Source organism: Rhinopithecus roxellana, chromosome 8 (genome assembly GCF_007565055.1).
Source record: "Rhinopithecus roxellana isolate Shanxi Qingling chromosome 8, ASM756505v1, whole genome shotgun sequence".
Classification (NCBI taxonomy): Eukaryota; Metazoa; Chordata; class Mammalia; order Primates; family Cercopithecidae; genus Rhinopithecus; species Rhinopithecus roxellana.
This window is the reverse complement of record NC_044556.1, coordinates 106,890,370-106,908,024: the sequence shown is the minus strand read 5'-3', so window position 1 is coordinate 106,908,024 and position 17,655 is coordinate 106,890,370. Positions and strand designations below refer to the sequence as shown.

General features: G+C 42.7%; 1 protein-coding gene across 1 annotated transcript in view; it reads left to right on the top strand.

The window, feature by feature from the left end:
* Positions 1 to 985: 985 nt before the first annotated feature.
* The window catches only part of PLD5 (phospholipase D family member 5), a 426,876-nt gene continuing 410,206 nt past the window's right edge, over positions 986 to 17,655 (top strand). Inside the window, exon 1 of the mRNA XM_010384709.2 lies at positions 986 to 1,284. Coding sequence (XP_010383011.1) covers positions 1,096 to 1,284 — 189 coding nt within the window. The 5' untranslated portion in view covers positions 986 to 1,095. The remainder of the gene's footprint in view (positions 1,285 to 17,655) is intronic.

Sequence of the window (17,655 nt, the reverse complement as noted above, 5' to 3'; positions counted from 1 at the left end):
TGCACAAGCGGAGCGTTGCAGAGGAGCCATGGATCACCCTCCCAGGATCAGGCTGGGTGCGGCCCCGGGAACCTGGTTCTAGGTGGTCACCGAGGGCTGGGGTGCAACCGGTCCCGTATGCCTGCCCAAGGGGCTACTGCCCCGGGGCGCATTTGCATGGCCACCTCCTCGGATGAAAGGAGCGTGCAAGGCTCCAGAAAACATACGTCTCTCGGCTATTTTCTGGGGGGAATGGTGGGAAGTTAGTGAACTTTCAGAATGGGGGAAGGCGCAGCCGAAGCGAGCCGGGGGCAGGGTGAGGGCGCGCCGCTGGATAGAGATGGGGGAAGGGCGGAGGTGGTTTCCTGAGTGTCTCCCTCCGGAGCCATCCCCGCGCTCAGACAGTAGGAGGGAGGAGGCGCGGAGACGGCGCTCACTTCTCCCCTCGCCTGCTGGCTTTCCAGTAAAGATGCGACCGGGAGAGGTGTAGCCGGCTCGGGAAAGGCGGGTGCGGAGCGGGAGCGCGGCCGCCCGGGCCTGGGCGCGGCGGGAGGGGCGGTGGCCGGGCTCGCAGCCCTCGGCCCCGCGGCGGGCGGCGGCGGCTCCTCACTGCACCAACCTGCGGGCGCGGGCTGGCTGGGCCAGCCGCGGCCCCTCCCACCGCACCCCACCCCCGCCGCCGCCGCCGCCCCGGGAGCCGGCCCGGGTCCCAGTCGGTGCCGCAAGAAGCCGGCGAGCGGAGCGCCCGCTCGGGACCGCAGCCGCCGGGCGACGTCGCCGCTGCACCGGGCACTTCTGTCTCCTGGGAGCAGGCTCCCCTCCCTCCCTGTCCCCTCTCGTTCCCCTTCTCCCCGTCCGTCCCCCTCCGCCCCCGCCCCTGCCGCACCTCGCCCTCCCTCCTTCCACCCCGCGCCTCCCGCGATCGCCCCCTCCCGCCCGGCCGCGCTCCCCGCTGGCGCTCAGCACCCGGCGCTCCCCGCGCCCGCTCGCTCCTCCAGCTCCGTCTCCAGCTCCACCTCCGGTTCCCGCTCGGCCTCCCGCTCGCCCTCCGCGCCCGGCTCCCAGTGCGCCCGTCCCGAGTCCGCTGCTCGCCGGCGGCCGCCCGGTCATGTCAGGATGGAGATCCGGCAGCACGAGTGGCTCTCGGCCTCCCCCCATGAGGGCTTCGAGCAGATGAGGCTCAAAAGCCGCCCCAAGGAACCCTCCCCAAGCCTGACCCGAGTGGGCGCGAACTTCTACAGCAGCGTCAAGCAGCAGGACTACAGCGCCAGCGTCTGGCTCCGGAGGAAAGACAAGCTGGAGCACGTAAGGGCGACTCGCTCCCGGGGGCCTCAGCCAGGCACCTGCCGCATGCACCCTCCCCGTGGTGGTGGCATGAGTGCGCGCGGGGCGCGGGGCGCGGGGCGCGGGGCCAGGCGAGGGGATCCTGGCAGGCGCCCACGTCCTAGGTCGGATTCGGGGGCTTCTCTGCCTGCAATTTCTTGCCTTAATGACCGGGCTGCGGGGAGGGGAGGACAGGTTCCATTTCAGGCTCTTGGTCCCCTGCTGACCCGACCTGCCCACCTGCGTCTCCCGGTAGGGTTCATTTGCACGGGGTTCTTGGGGTGCCTGTGCAGGATGAGCAAGAAGGGGAAGTGCCACCAGCGTGGCTCTGAGCAACCCGGCGTTGCAGGGTAGTGGGCTTTAGAGCGGCGTTTGCCCGCGCCTCTGGGGGCTGTTTTACTCAGTCCAGAAACTAACAAATTAACAAATGGGTAAAGTTGGCGCCGCTAGCGACCAGCGTGGACCCGCGCACAAGCCATTAGAGTTTCCTGCAGAGTGTCCGCTGGGATGAGCAGTTGGCGATCCTCTCTACTTGAGCCCAACTAGGGAGAGATTTGCGCGTTGCAAGGAGAAAGGCTGAAAACGAATGGATCCTCGGGCTCCCCAGAAATCCTCCGCTCTGGCGGGTGGGAGCCGGTGAGAGGGGACCTCTGTTCCCAAGGAGTGCCTACTTCACGCGAAGTGAATTGGCTCTGGAGTTGAGCTCCTAAGGCTTGCCATTTTGAAAGAAAGAAAGAAAGAAAGAAAAAACCTTCTAAAAAGGCGTTTAGTGGATCCACAGTTTCAAATCTGATCCATCAGCATATTCTTAAACCAAATGTTAAAATTAAACTAAGAGAATTATCTCAAGAGTGCAGCACAACTAGCTAAGGAGAAGATGCTATTTCTCCCTGCAGAGCTGCAGAATCCAAATTGAGTCTGCTAATGGAATGTGGAGGTTTCCTTGTATTTGGGTCAGGACGCCAACAATGATAAAAAAGATAAGACCAAGAACTCCTGGAAGTCACGCATTTCCAACTGCTGCACCGACCTGAATCCCATCTGCCCCCCAGAGCGTTCCTCCTGGGCTCTGCAGCACCAACAGGCTGCTTCCCAGGAGGAAACACGCGACGAAGGGGCATTTCTCTATTATAATAATCTGAAAGGAACGTCTGTGCCTGCTTTCTGAGGGCCTGATGAAGTCACTGAAAGCTCTAAAATGAAGCTTTGAGTTGGGTAACAGCACTGTTTTGTGTGTGGAGAGCCATTTGCTAATGTCAAAAGGATGCCTCATATCCTTAAGACCATGGAAGTCGCTGAAGATTTATAGGATGGCAAGCTGTTTGAAAGGCTACAGTATCCATTAAACATGCCCGCTCCAGAATTAGTGAAGGGGCTGGTGGTGTAAATTAGTTTAAAGGGGGCAAACAGCATCTTTATGTATTACATGCAAAGAGCATGTAATCCACCAATGATGTGGTTGATTTTAGAATCATGGTTAACAGTCTAGCCTTGGGAGGGTGATAGAACTTACCTTCTTTTTAGTTTCACTCTGAATGTGTGTTCTTTTGCAGTTTGTGCTTTTAGCTGGTCTATTTCCTTTATTCTCTTACTGAAAATCAGGAGTGCAGCCTTCTATGACTATGTCTTGAGTCATGAGCGGTGCACGCATTATACTTAAATGCTTTCTCATTTTTAGATTTTCATTGAAAGTATCAAGTCATACCATGTGAGCCATGGCGGCCTCACCTTTCTGCATGAGTATGGGATACTCAACCTCCTCTGAGGATTGGAGATGAGGGAAAGGAAGACGTGGTTGTTTGAAAGCCTGTGAGCGTCTATGCTTTCTTCTTCACTCAGATACTCCAAAAGAGAGCATTGCATTCATTTTTTTAAAAATCACTCTCCTCATTTGATATTTAAATCAGTGTAGCATTTGTTTTACTTTTTCAACTACATTTAATGAGAGATGCCTATATCTATTCTGATGTTTTTCTCTACACCCCCTTTCAACTAGAAAGGGGACTTTAAATAAATTTCTTGGTGATATCCTCTTGCTCCTTTGAAATATCCACAAACATTTTTAATGAATTAATATTAATAAAAGTGCTATGAAAATTTAAATTAGTATACAAATGTAAATTTTATTTGAATTCAAGAGCTAGGTATTTATAATATATGTCATGTTGAATGCACTATGATATTTCAGGTAGTTTGACGGTAATTGCTAATAGAAATTAATGTTTGAGATGTCAAAAACCTATAACAAATGTAACCTGGTATCATTGTTACAGAAAGCATGAAAATGTATTGTTGACTTCATTGTAAACAACATTCTGAACATATGTGGCACCTTCTGATTCATATGTTGCAGGGATTAGGATGAGTGTGTCATGTGAAATTCAAAGGAGATATATGGCAGTTTAAAAACACCCTTCTGGTCTGTCTAACCAAATGGATGGCCACTTTTTCTATTATGTTGAAAAAATAAATTAATAATTATGATGGAGATCATATGCCTGAAAACAGCCTACTCAGTTATTTTGCTGGTGCTTTAAAAGCCAATCTAAGTATTAAGGAAATAAATAAGTTATGACTTCAAGTGACACACATATTTGGTCATCATAATAACAGAATTTCCTGAAATGAAATGTGGCAGTGTGTGGGCTCTGTCCAGAATTCAGAGGGACAGATTAATCTGGAAGTCAAGAATGTGATATAAAGCAGGCAACTAAAGAATGGATTTCCACCCACTTTGCTAAAAGTGAGAATAATTTATTTCTTCTTTTCTGATTTAAAGGCTACTGGACCAATTCTTAGCTTGGACAAGAAAAAAATGACCCGAATTAGTTGAGGATTGGAATCAATCTTTAAATATGGTTCCTATCACTGGTTGGTCGACACTTAAGATGAATACTTACTAAGAAATAAATGTATACAGGGAATCATTTCATACTAAAATAATGAATTAGAAGCTGTGAGGAAGTCATGTTTTGTAACAAGAATGCTGGACTTTGAATTCCACTTGGAAATTTCAGGAAAAAGTAAAATTGCTGGCTATACACAGAATGTTGTGTTACTAGTTACAAATAATGCTCTTGGTTGTTAAAATCTTTTGTTTCCCGTTCTGCTTCATAGTGTCTAGAACTCTGGATGGCATTAGCCTTGGGAAACAGTGGAAGTTCTGTTCTCTGTAGGATCCTGTATTTACTTTAGGTCTAATGTAAAAGTGAAGGATTCTGGTCCAGCAAAGCAAGAGGAGCAAGGGACCACTTCTATACCCTCTAATCCACCCCTGCTCTTGCAGCCTCCCTAGGACTGGCTTGCTTTGGAGGTAACCATTTAATAAGATATGACTATCCCAGAGGATAACATGGCATTAGGCTGGCATCCTTTGGTGCTATATGCTTTTTTGAACATTTTTCTTTTTTAAAGGGGGAGAGATGCAAAGCCCACTCTACTTTGTTGCCTGGTTTTATGCCAGCTACACTGTACAGAGGTTTCCTGGTGCTATTTATGAAGATGGAGATGCCTTATGTTCTCTCCTGCTTATTCAATTAGCTCCTGTCAAAGTGTGGTTAAGCGTAGGGGCTCTGGTGAGAGGGACCTGGGTTTAGACTTTGATTTCATTTCTTATTAATTCTGTGGGCAAAGGGCTCACAGTTACCAAGATGCACAACTGAGAGAAGTCGCTGGTTTGCCGTAATGAAACAAGACAGTCCATGTCTGTACTGCAGGAACGAACATTCTCCAAATGTCAGAGACTTGGACACCACAAAAGTACACTTTCCACCTCACATATCTCACCTGTGCCTATTGGCTGGGGACCATCCTCATCTTGGTTGTCTTGTCCGATGGAAGCGCCATTCTGATATTTTTTGTGGCTGCCACAGCAGCTAAAGAGCAGTTGGAAAATCATGTAATGATTTAGGCTCTCAATGCTTCCACTCAGAAATCATCCATTCATATGACTCATGTGTATTGGCCAAAGAAAGGTTCATGGTCAAGGCTCGCTTCAAGAGTAGCACAAGGGGATCCAACTAAGACCCAGAAGGAAGAGAACATCTGTGACCAACTCTCACAAGACTGCTGCAGCATACAAAGCACTTAGCGCAGTGTTTGGCCTGGGTTAAATGCTCAACACACAATAACTGTAGGTGTAATGACTTCTCAGGTGCTGCCTGGCTCTTGGGCTGCATCCTCCCACTCCACCCAAAGAGCTTCCAGATTTCAAATTTGAGATCAGCCTACATGATGATCCTGGACGCTAAGTGAGTAGGTCCTTTGGTCGGCAAGGCTGGCTCACTGTCCTGGGCCTATTGTGCTGTCTCTTTGCCTGGCTTCCCATCCATCCTCTGGGGACCTGACTCTTCCTGGCTAGTGGAGCCCTTGCTTGCTCCCTGGCTGGCCATTCTGAGGCTGACTTTTCTGGTTCTCACTCTCTTAGCTGGTCCCGCTAGCAGAGACCAACTCCTTGTCCTGTCTCCAACCTCTGCTTCTCTTCCCAACTTGTGCTGGTGGAATTAAGTCAAGCAACATTTGATTTATCTGCAAGATGTCTCAGAAAGCCCATTTAAAATTGAAAGAGAAAGCAGAAGACAGATTTGGTAAAGCATAAAAGCAGAATCCTTAATGTTCACACTTGTAGTGAGCCGTAGTATCTTGGTTTATTTAGTAAGTGCCTCACACTTAAAAAAATGATTGTCTCCTCTAAGTGTGAATTTGCACCTGCTTAAATAGAGTTTATGTTACCAGTGAATAGTAAATAAATGCCAAGTGCACATTTGCCTCCTGGAATCAATTATTTACACGAGGAGCAAAGGATAAATGGATTGGAGCACACTTGGTCACAGTGGTCTAGGCTCATATTGTGTAATGCCATTTTTGTCCCACGGAGCAGATCCATGAAAATACTGTACCCCACAGAGTGGATCTGTAAAGTGCCAGAAGACAGCCTAAGGGAATGAATCTTTAAAATGTTTCATTAAAAATCCAACAAACAAACAGTCTGGCAAATGCTTAAGAACATTAACATTTACTGGGATCATTTCCTGCGGTTTTAGATAAACAACATAGGCAAGCTATAGGTACAGGCAGGATTCTCTGCCTCCAACTCATCAGTCAAGACATGAAAGTTTAGATGTCTCGTGAGTGTCTTCCAGTGGATCTCAGGGCATGTCCATCACTGTCTTGGTCACCACTACAGTCAACATATATCCACCCACTAAGGGACTTCTCTCACTGCAGGTTGGCATTGCAGTGTCTTTTGAAGAATCTTTGGTTTCTTTGAACTCTCTTGGGTGTGGCTTGACTTATTTTAACATAATGATAGGGACATATCATATTTAATATATTTAATTTAAGAAGCACTGGATGATTGCATTTAAGGTTTCTTTTTCATCTCTTCTTCCATATAATAGCTACATGCCAATTTCTGGCTAGTTTCTCTAAAAGTTTTTACTTCTTTCTATAGACTTCCATAACTATCTCAGGTTTAAACTTAAGTAACAGTTTTTAGTTCTTCTCCAAATAAATCTGATGAGTCCTTTGAATTTCTGGGACATGGCAGTAGTCATAATAAGTTACGTTCTCATACTGAATTGACTGATAGATGGCGTAGTTAGACATGCGTGGAGTCTGTGGCAAGATCTCCCACCAGAAGTGTTGCTTAAACTGTATATATTGAGGACATTAAAATTACCCAATTGCCTAAGATTCATACCTGCACAGACTATGTGCTAAAAGTTTAGGGTACAACGTAAATGTTCAGGTGCAGTTGAAAGGTCAAACTGTAGCTGTTAAGAGATAGCCCTTTTAACCAAAAAAGCACATTTAAATTGTTCTCAGAAAGAGAGAAAAATGAGCCCAATTTCTAAAATCACAAACCTAGTCCTTATGAAAGAGAGGAATTAAGTGAAGAATGAGGCAAACTTTCCCAGGTAGCCTTATCTGCATTGGAAAATCTTACTGTGCCTGACAGTTGAAGTCAGCCCAAGTTGAACTACCTGCCTGGGCATCATGGGACTGGATGTCATGACCATTGGGTGATAAATATACTTCCTTATCCTCCTGAGTAGGCAATGAGTCTTGTGTTTCACTGACTTGAGCTATTACTGTGCTCCTGCTAGTATGTTGTTAGGTCTGATCCAGCAATAACATGAGGAGTTAAGTTGAGAAGATGGGACTCATTGACATAAAAAAAGTACCGACTGGTAAACTCATCTGTCACCAGATATTTACTGAGTGGCTTTCACGTGAAAGATACTGTGTTAGTAAGCTGTGAGGTCTTTAATTCAACAAGCACTTATTTGACATATACTGTGTTATTAACAATGTTATTAAATACAAAGACCAGCGCAGGGTCCCTTCCCTGAAGATGTTTAAAGTTGTATAAACAGAGTTACAATATAATTGCAGTGTTATGATTAAATAGAAAAATGCAAACTATTAATAGTATAAGAATACTGCCTTCAAGGGACTGGTTGTTTAGATGATAAAGTATAGTTTAAAAAAATAAGCAATGGATTCTGTCATACATAATGATAATGTATCATAACAAAATTCATTTTATTCCAGTAAAGCAAAGTTGATATGAAATTTGAAAATCAATTACTATATTTTTATCATATTAATAAAATAAAAGAGTAAGACCATACAATTATCTCAATAGAGGAAGCGAAAGGATTTGATGAAATTGTGTACCCATGCGTGATACAATTCTCAGCTGACAAGAAATAAAAGCAATCTTTACTATTCTGATAAACAATTTCTTTAAAAAGAATCACAGTTAATGGTGAGCTATTGAAAAATTACCTGTGCAGATTGTGAGTGAGACAGAGATGTCCACGGTCATCGCTTCCTGTTAGCGTTGTACAGAAGCAATAGACAATACAATAAGGCTAGGAAAGCAAATAAAAATATAAGAATTGAAAATGTGTAATGACATTGTCACTGTTAGCAGACAATATGATTGTGTGCATTTGAAAATACAAAAAAACCCTGCAGATATACTTAATGAATTAATACTGTCACTGGATTTATCAGGACCACTGGATTCAAAGCCAATATGCAAAATTTAGTTATTAGAAATTCCAATCTAAAACTAAAAAATTACCGTTTACATTAGCATAAAAATATCAAATACTTAGGAATAAATTTAATAAAATCTGGTAAGACCTCTTTTTAATTCTCCCCTAAATTGACCTATAGAGTGATCCATTTCCAATTAAAATGTCAACAAGTTTGTGTGTGTGTGTGTCTGTGTGTATTGAAAAATGATTCTACAATTCATATGGAAACGCAAAGTGCCAACAACCCAAGACAATCTTTTAAAAGAAGAACAAAGCCTGCTTCCAAGTATCAAAACTTATTCTAAAGCTAGATTAATTAAAGCAGTGTGGTATTTGTGCAAGGATAAAGAAATAGATCAATTGACAAACTAGACAGTGCAGAAACAGACCTGTGCAGATACAGATACTTGATTTATGATAAAAGTGACTCTGTAATGCAGTGGGACAGAGATAATCTTTTCAGAAAAGGGTGCTGGGTCAGTTGTATATCCACATTAAAAATACATATTCATTTATGTTTTAATATGAATCAGTTTAATGTGAGTTGTAAACCTAAATTGGAAAGTGAAACAATGAGGCTTCTAGAACAAATATAATAATAAAAAATTTCTTCATCAACTTGACTAAGGAAAATTTTTGAAACCATTTCAATAATCCTAATTTATTAGATTAGTAAACTGGACTATATTAGAAGCGCTCTTGTCCATAAAATATTTGATTAACAGCAAGAAAGACAAGTCACAAAGTAGAAGGATATATATATACATATATATAATTTACTTTAGAAGAATATATTTTTAACACACACTCTGACAAAGAGTTTTAATTCAGGATATGTAAAGAGCACCTACAAATCAGTAAGAAAAACATAGACAGCCCAACAGGAAAGTGAGGAAGACACTTGAACAGGAACTTCACAAAAGAGGATATCCAGATGGGCAGTAAATGCATGAAAAGGTGCTTGATGTCATTAGTTATCAAAGAAGTAAAAATTCACACAAAATTATACACCATTATTCAAACACAAGAATGGCTAAAATTAAAATAAATAATTGACAGTGACCAACGTATTGATGAAAATGGGGAGCATCTGTAGCTCTCATAACTTCTCGTAGGACTTCATTCATAGCTGCTTTGGAAAACTGTTTGCAGTATCTACTACATTAAACACATCTTTTAATATTTTGACCTATAAAATTTAAATTCTATGTATATATCAAATAAATGTGTGCTCAGGTTAATGGAAGACATATACACAAATGCTTACTGAAGCATTATTTTAGTTGTTCACAGTAGGATGCATCCCTAATATCCAACTATAGTTGAATGGATGATATATTGTAGCTTATCCATACAGTGTAATACACTGAGCATTGAAAAGAGATTATGTATCTATTGCATCTGCATGCAATAATGTGGATGACTCTTTCAGGCATAGTAATGAATGAAAGAAGACAGACATAGATAGTATGATTCCATTTATGTCAAAAAACAGGCAAGGCTGGCCAGGTGTGGTGGCACATGCCTGTGATCCCAGCACTTTGGGAGGCCGAGGTAGGTGGATCACCTGAGGTCAGCAGTTTGAGACCAGCCTGACCAACATGGTGAAACCTCGTCTCTACTAAATACAAAAAAATTAGCTGGGTGTGGTGGCACATGCCTGTAATCAAAGCTAGTTGGGAGGCTGAGACAGGAGAATTGCTTGTACGTAGGAGGCTGAGGTTGCAGTGAGCCGAGATAGCGCCATTGCACTCCAGCCTGGGCAACAGTAGTGAAACTCTCTCTCTCTCTCTCTCTCTCTCTCTCTCTCTCTCTCAATCTCTCTCTCTCTCTCATTCTCTCTCTCTCTCTCATTCTCTCTCTCACACACACCCACACCCACACCCACACCCACACACACACACACACACACAAGGCAAAGCTAAAGCTGGAAGCTAGGGAGGACTCAGATTTAGTGATTACTTTTGAGGGTAAAATGGGCATGAAGTAGGCTTCGGGGGAGCTAATATTGTTCTATCTCTATTTTTAGGTGTTGGTTACAAAGTAAAAGTTTACAGAGCTATACACAGAAGATTTGCATCTTTATGTATATTTCCATGATAGTTTACAAAAAATAAATAAAATGCCTACAGTGCCCTTAGCCTTGCTTACTGCTTCTCTCCAGCTATACTTCCTCAGACTTTATGCTTCTCCTGTCCTACTTTCTCTAACCCGTGGAGGTCTTTGGCCTTGATGTTCTCAGTCACTGTTGTCTTCATGTGGGTGACTGCTGCTTGTCATCTCCCCTGTATGGCTTCCTGGGTCCTTCCCTCTCCTCACCTCCCCATTGGCTTTAGACAACCTTCCCTGTTACCCCATTGCACATAAGGCAGTGTATCTAGTTGGATCTTCATTTGCCTTTCCTGCTGAACTACTCACTCTTTAATAGATTCTCTTTTTTAGTAGAACATCTATTATTTTATTCAACAGGAGGGAAGATAAAACAGATAAAACATTTTTTTTTTCCTTTTCTTTTTGCCTTTTTTTCAACTTTTATTTTAGGTCTTGGCGGTGGGGGTACATGTGAAGGTTTGTTACATAGGTAAACACATGTCATGGGATTGGTTGTATCATATTATTTCATCACCAGGTATTAAGCCTGGTACCAGCAGTTATCTTTTCTGGAGTTCCTTCCAGGAGCAATTGTTTAGTGAATTGTGACCTTCTTGATTCAGAGACCTTAAATCATTCCTTGTCCAGAGAAGGTTGTCAAGGAAGGCCTCACTCTTGGTGATGGTTTGTACTGGCTTAAGGACCTGGAGGAAGAGCTGCTGGTTGTAGGACTGGTCTGAATCGAGACTTTTGAGCAGAATTTGGACAGCCAAAAACTTGTCTGGGAGAGCAGTGACTTAACAAGTATATCTGGGGACAGAATTTGTTTAAGGAAGACTTGGGTATAAAAACACCCACGGTGGTAGATTAATGGGCTTGAGGGCTTGGAAGATACTGGACTTTATTCTGTAAGCAAAGGGGAGATATTTGAATAGATACTTTATTTGGAAAGCTCAGGTTTCAGAAAATCTGGTGGCATGCAGTGTTGAGGAATGAGATTCTAGAATTGCGGAGAGTAGTGTAACATCTCTTTTAGTGGTCCATATAGGAATTGTGAAAAGGGAAGTAAAAAGAGGTGATGGAAGTAGAAAACTAATGAGGCACCGATGCAAGAAGTATTGTAAAATAAGAACTCATAAGACTTGCTGTTGAATGGGATCTGGTGAGTCTGAGCAAGCTCATTCATTCAGGAAACATTTATTGAGTGCCAGGGATGTGCCAGAAATTGTGATTGGCATGATGGACACAAGAATGAAGAGGGAAAATTCCAAAGACCACTTGAGAGTTCGAATTCTGCTCTTTGTATCTTGGACCCAAGCCACTGTTATGGTCTTGATTCATATTATCCATCTTAGTATAATTATAATTAACAAACATTCCAATACCTACTGCCTACAGGGAGTTGAGCTTCAGACTTTGGAAGATTCAGTATATATGAGTGGGCCTTTGGCCTCAGGTTACTTATGATCTGGTTGTCTTTCAAGATTCAACTTACATGTCATCATTTCTAAACCTAAAGCCTGGTTGGGTGTCCCTCCTATGTGGTCCCATAACATCATGGACAGCATATTATAACTCTTAACAATACTGTTTTTTTTAATTGACTGATTGTCTATCTTTTGCCCTCAATGGAAAGTTTTTGAGGGCAGCAATGGTGTCTTATAAGAATGTACTGTTAATGCCAAGTGCAGTGCCTGGTAGATGCCTAATATTGATTAACTTGATTATTGAAACAGCAAGTAAATGAATGAATGAAAGTGTGTTGAGTGAGACAGGACTTAGACACTGGAGTGAGAGAATAAGGCGGCATATGCTACCTGCTAGACAAATGCCACAGATGTTATATGCAACAGAAATTCACTGGAGGCTGAGTACAGGTGACTCAGGTCTGTAATCCCAGCACTTTGGGAGGCTGAGCTGGGAGGGTCGCTTGAGCTTAGGAGTTTGAGACCAGCCTGGACAACATAGTGAGACCTGTCTCTACAAAAGATTAAAAAAGTAGCCAGGTGTGGTAGCATGTGTCTGTATGCCTGTAGTCCCAGCTACTCAGGAGGCTAAGGTGGGAGGATTACTTGAGCCCAGGAGGATGAGACTGCAATTAGCCATGATTGTGCCACCACACTCCAGCCTGGGCAACAGTGAGACCCTGTCTCCAAAAAAATAAATAAATAAAAAGAAAAAAGAATTCAGTGGAACGAAACCTCAGGTTTGCACGAGAAGCTACCCAATAGGCATTCACACAGTTAAAATTGTCAGATGAAGAAGGTAATATACAAGGCTGCATCTAAACCATCCCACAGGTTGAGATTTCGTTGATTTTCTCCTGAGACTTGGGAAATGGAGTCACTTTAGTGATCTATTTCAATATCCAATGTTACTGTTTACGGTGGACTGTTTTGGGAGTTTCAACTTCCATATAGCTCCATTTTCATTAGTCTAGAGGAGAACATTAACTTTTTAAATTTTTTCTGAGTACACTGTTCTAGCTTGTTGCCTTGCCTGAATCTGCTGGCTCATTACTTAGCTCCTGCCCTGCACTGGCTGAGTGCACTTGATCAGAGACTGTAAGACACTCTGCAGCAGGGAATGTGTCAAACCCACCAAAATACTCTTTTTTTTTTTTTTTTTTTTTTTTTTTTTTTTTTTTTTTTTTGAGACGGAGTCTCGCTCTGTTACCTGGGCTGGAGTGCAGTGGCATGATCTTGGCTCACTGCAAGCTCTGCCTCTTGGGTTCACACCATTCTCCTTCCTCAGCTTCCCGAGTAGCTGGGACTACAGGCGCTCGCCACCATGCCCAGCTATATTTTTGTATTTTTAGTAGAGATGGGGTTTCACCGTGTTAGCCAGGATGGGCTCGATCTCCTGACCTCGTGATCCACCCGCCTTGGCCTCCCAAAGTGCTGGGATTACAGGCGTGAGCCACCGCACCTGGTCAAACCCACCGAAGTACTCTTAAAGGCTGGCCAGCCTTGATTATTAAGAATCGTCTACTATAACTTCTGACTCAACTGATTCCAAACTTTTCCATTCCCTGAAATCCTCTTGCTTTAATCCATGATATGTCCATGACATGTGCACACATTGCTAAGAGTCTACCTATGAGATTCCCAACGTATCTTTCTATTAAAAAAAAATTTCATTTGGAATACCTTTAGAGCTACAGAAAATTTGCAAAGATAGTACAAGCATCTCCTATACACCTTTTTTTCTGATTTTCATTTCCCATAATGTGTTAACATCTCAACTCCACACTTTATTTGAATTTCACTAGTTTTTGAATTAACGTCCCTTTTCTGTTCCGGGATCTCATCCAAGATACCACATTGCATTTAGTTGTCGTGTGTCCTTAGTCACCTCTTGTCCATGACAGTTCTCAAGCTTTCCTTACTTTTCACCACCTTGACAATTTAAAGGCATACAGGTCAGGTCTTCTATAGAATGTTTCTCACTTTCAGTATGTTGAATTTTTTTTCATGATTAGACTGGGATTATGGGCTTTAGGATGGAGTACCACAGAGGTAAAGTGCACTTCTCGTTACATCATATCACAGCATACATGCTATTTATATGACATTGATGATGCTAATCTTTATTGTTTGGTGAAACTAGTGTTTGCCAGGTTTCTCACTGTAAAGTTATTACTTTTCCCTTTCTACACTCTAATTTTTTGAAGCTGGACATGAAGTCCCACATCCCCACATTCAGCAACTCCTGGGCTAGGGAGTAGCTGCATTTATTCTTTGTAATTTTTTTGTAAGGAAGATTCATCTATTTTCCCTCAATATCTATTTATCCAATCCTTTATTTATATCAGTAGAACCCTGGGGTATTTATCTTATGTTGTAGGTAAAATCCAGTTCGATGTTACTTTTATTTTTCTTTAAGTTGTTCCTGCTTTGGTCATGAGAAGCTCTTTTAGGTGAGTTCCTGTGTCTGTTGGACATGCCCACATCCTTTTATTTGGGGGAACTTCCTTATGCTGTGGTACTACAGAATACTCCAGGCTCATCTCATTTTCTGCCCCTTCCTAACATCTTGAAGATATTTTCTCATAAGTGTATTCAAAATGATATTATATTTTCAGCCCCAACCAGGTCCACTCTTAAAAGGCTCTAATAAGAGAAATAGATAGTCATTTAATATATCTAGTAAAATCTCAAAACGAATGTTTTGGTGAAGATGAAACATCTTCATGTGAACTTTTTATGAAACTCCTGAAATATCCTTAATTATAGCCCTGGCCTGTAAACTCTCATTCAGATATTGGAGAGAAGTCTTCTACTAAGCAAATGACAAGGCATGCTAAGTGGTACAGTGACTTTATGTAGTATTCTACTATAGTGTGTGCGTATGTGTTTGCATGCATGTGTGTACAAGTACTCTCTTTGTACATACAGATATTGTGATTCTTTTCTTTCCAGCATGAGTGGTCTGTTGTTGGAGAATCATGTTCTGCACTTGGCAGTCATAATTCCATTCGTATTCCATGGTTCCCCATTTGGCATTATTTTCCAACCTTTGTGTGTGTGTGTGTGTGTGTGTGCACACACGCTTAGAACATTTGGCCTGTGTGTGGGAAAGGGGTCTTCCATAGTCAGCCATCATGAGCCAAGACACTATTATCTGAGATTTCAAATCTCCTTCAAAAACTGACTTGGGAACTTTCCAACAGCAGCCCATTCGTTCATACTAATAAAACATCTCCCATGAGAACCAAGAAAAGATGGATAAGAAGAGAAGAAAGTATGGAGAGATAGGCATTGAAATGCTTGAAAACTTCAGCGCTCCAAGGCTGATGCGAACTTTTGGTGGGGCGTTTCAGGAGTGTGAAAGTGTAAAGAATGTACATTTATCTCTGGAGTCCCTAGCTCTCATTTCAAATGCTTTTTCTCCACACTGATCAGCCTGCTCACAGTGCTGCTCCCAATAAGCCACCGAGTAATTCCTGCCTTCTCATCCTCCTGACTTCCTGGTCACACCAAGAGTGCAGGCCTATTGGGGGCTTATTCATAAGGGTATCCTATAAGCCAAAAACTGAAAATTAATTATCATCATGGTTGTGGCTTTTTTTCACTCTAGGGAATGTTACAAAAACAAGGTAATGACAAGACAACAATCCTCAGAGCTTTGTTGAAGGTGGTTTATGAAAAGGAGTGCTTTACTATCTCTCTGCCCATTTTCTTTAACAATAGAACAAGATGAATTAGAAGCCTTCATGTCCTCTAAGTGTAAAGGAGGAAGAAAGAAAGGCAGGGGCCGCATGGAACAGGTGGAATATCCCCACTGATAACTAGCATTTATCTTGACAAAACATCAATAATGAGCGGTGTACAAGAAGGAGTTCAAAAGAGGCAGGTATTTACCCTCTATGGCATTTATTTATTTGTTTGTTTGTTATGGACTCTTGCTCTGTTACCCAGACTGGAGTGCAGTGGCGCGATCTCAGCTCACTGAAACCTCCACCTCCCGGGTTCAAGCAATTCTCCTGCCTCGGCCTCCCGAGTAGCTGGGACTACAGGTGCATGCCATCACACCCGGCTAATTTCTTTTGTATTTTAGTAGAGACGGGGTTTCACCTTGTTGTCCAGGCTGGTCTCAAACTCCCAAGCTCAGGCAATCTGCCTGCCTTGGCCTCCCAAAGTGCTAGAATCACAGAAGTGAGCCACCACTCTAAGCCTATTTATTTATTTTGAGATGGAGTCTTGCTTTGTCACCCAGGTTGGAGTGCGGTGACGTTCTTGACTGACTGCAACCTCCACCTCCCGGGTTCAAGTGATTCTCCTGCCTCAATCTCCTGAGTAGCTAAGATTACAGGCATGCACCACCATGCCTGGCTAATTTTTGTATTTTTAGTAGAGATTGGGTTTTCCTATGTTGGCCAGGCTGACTTTGAGCTCCTGACTTGAAGTGTTCCGCCTGCCTTGGCCTACCAAAGTGCTGGGATTACAGGCATGAGCCACCATGCCCGGCCCTCTATGGCTTTCAGATAGTTGTCTTTTTTATTTTATTAGGCTATTTGTTTTTCTATTTGGATATCTCACTTTACTTGACTTTTGTATTGGGTTTAGAATAACTATCACAGAGTTGGTATTGAGATGAAGGAAAGGAAGTTGATATGCCCAGGCAAAATGTGAGTGTTGAGGAGAACACATTCAGGCAAAAAGATTTGCAGACAGAGATGAGCTACTGGGCATGCTGAATGTACTTAGCTTAGTGTAGTCTTTTATTTCTTTCCTGTTTTTAAGAATGGGAGGATGTGCTTCTTGAAAGAACAGAGCATGGTGAAGAGCTCCTCAATATAGTAACTCTGAAAGAGTCTTTGGGCTTCTGGTTAGGAGTTGGAGATGATATAGTTGGTCATTTCCATTTGGTCACCTAACAATTTTTTTTTTTTTTTTTTTTTTGAGACAGAGTTTTGCCCTTGTTGCCCAGGCTGGAGTGCAATGGCATGATCTTAGCTCACTGCAACCTCTGCCTCCCAAGTTCAAGCCATTCTCCTGCCTCAGCCTCCCAACTAGCTGGGATTACAGGCACCCACCACCATGCCCAGAGAATTTTTTTTTTTTTTTTTTTTTTAAGTAGTGACAGGGTTTCACCATGTTGGCCAGGCTGGTCTTGAACTCCTGACCTCAGGTGATCGGCCCACCTCGGCCTCCCAAAGTGCTGGGATTACAGGCATGAGCCACTGTGCCTGGCCAAATACACGTTTCTTTAGCTTAGATACCTGCTACTGGTGAAAAGCTATTTGAATAGAATTGCTGGTCGGCATTGAGGAAAAAAAAAAAAAAGACAAAAAAAAAAAAAAAAAAAAAAAACCAGGTTAAGAAAGTCTTTACTGAGAAAATGACTTAAAAGCCAAACTTAAAATCATTCGTGGAGAGAGAATAATAAGTCCTACCACCATTTATTAAATGTAATTACCACTATTCCGGTATCTAACCTTGCACCTATTCTGAATCTCAGGCTTGCTTATTTCCACACTAAAACACAACAAGATAAATGGGCTTCGGATAAATTGTTGAGCTGTTATTTGGGCTACTTATCTAGGAAAACGTTTCCTTCCTGATATGAACAGAGCAGATTTCTAGTTGCGTTTGGAATTGGGGTGTTTTAGCCAATGGATCTGTTCGAAGAAGAAATAAACTTAATATAATCTTTGCCAGCTGTAATCTCCAGATTAGCTGTCCAGTTTGAGTAGGGTATTAGGTAGATT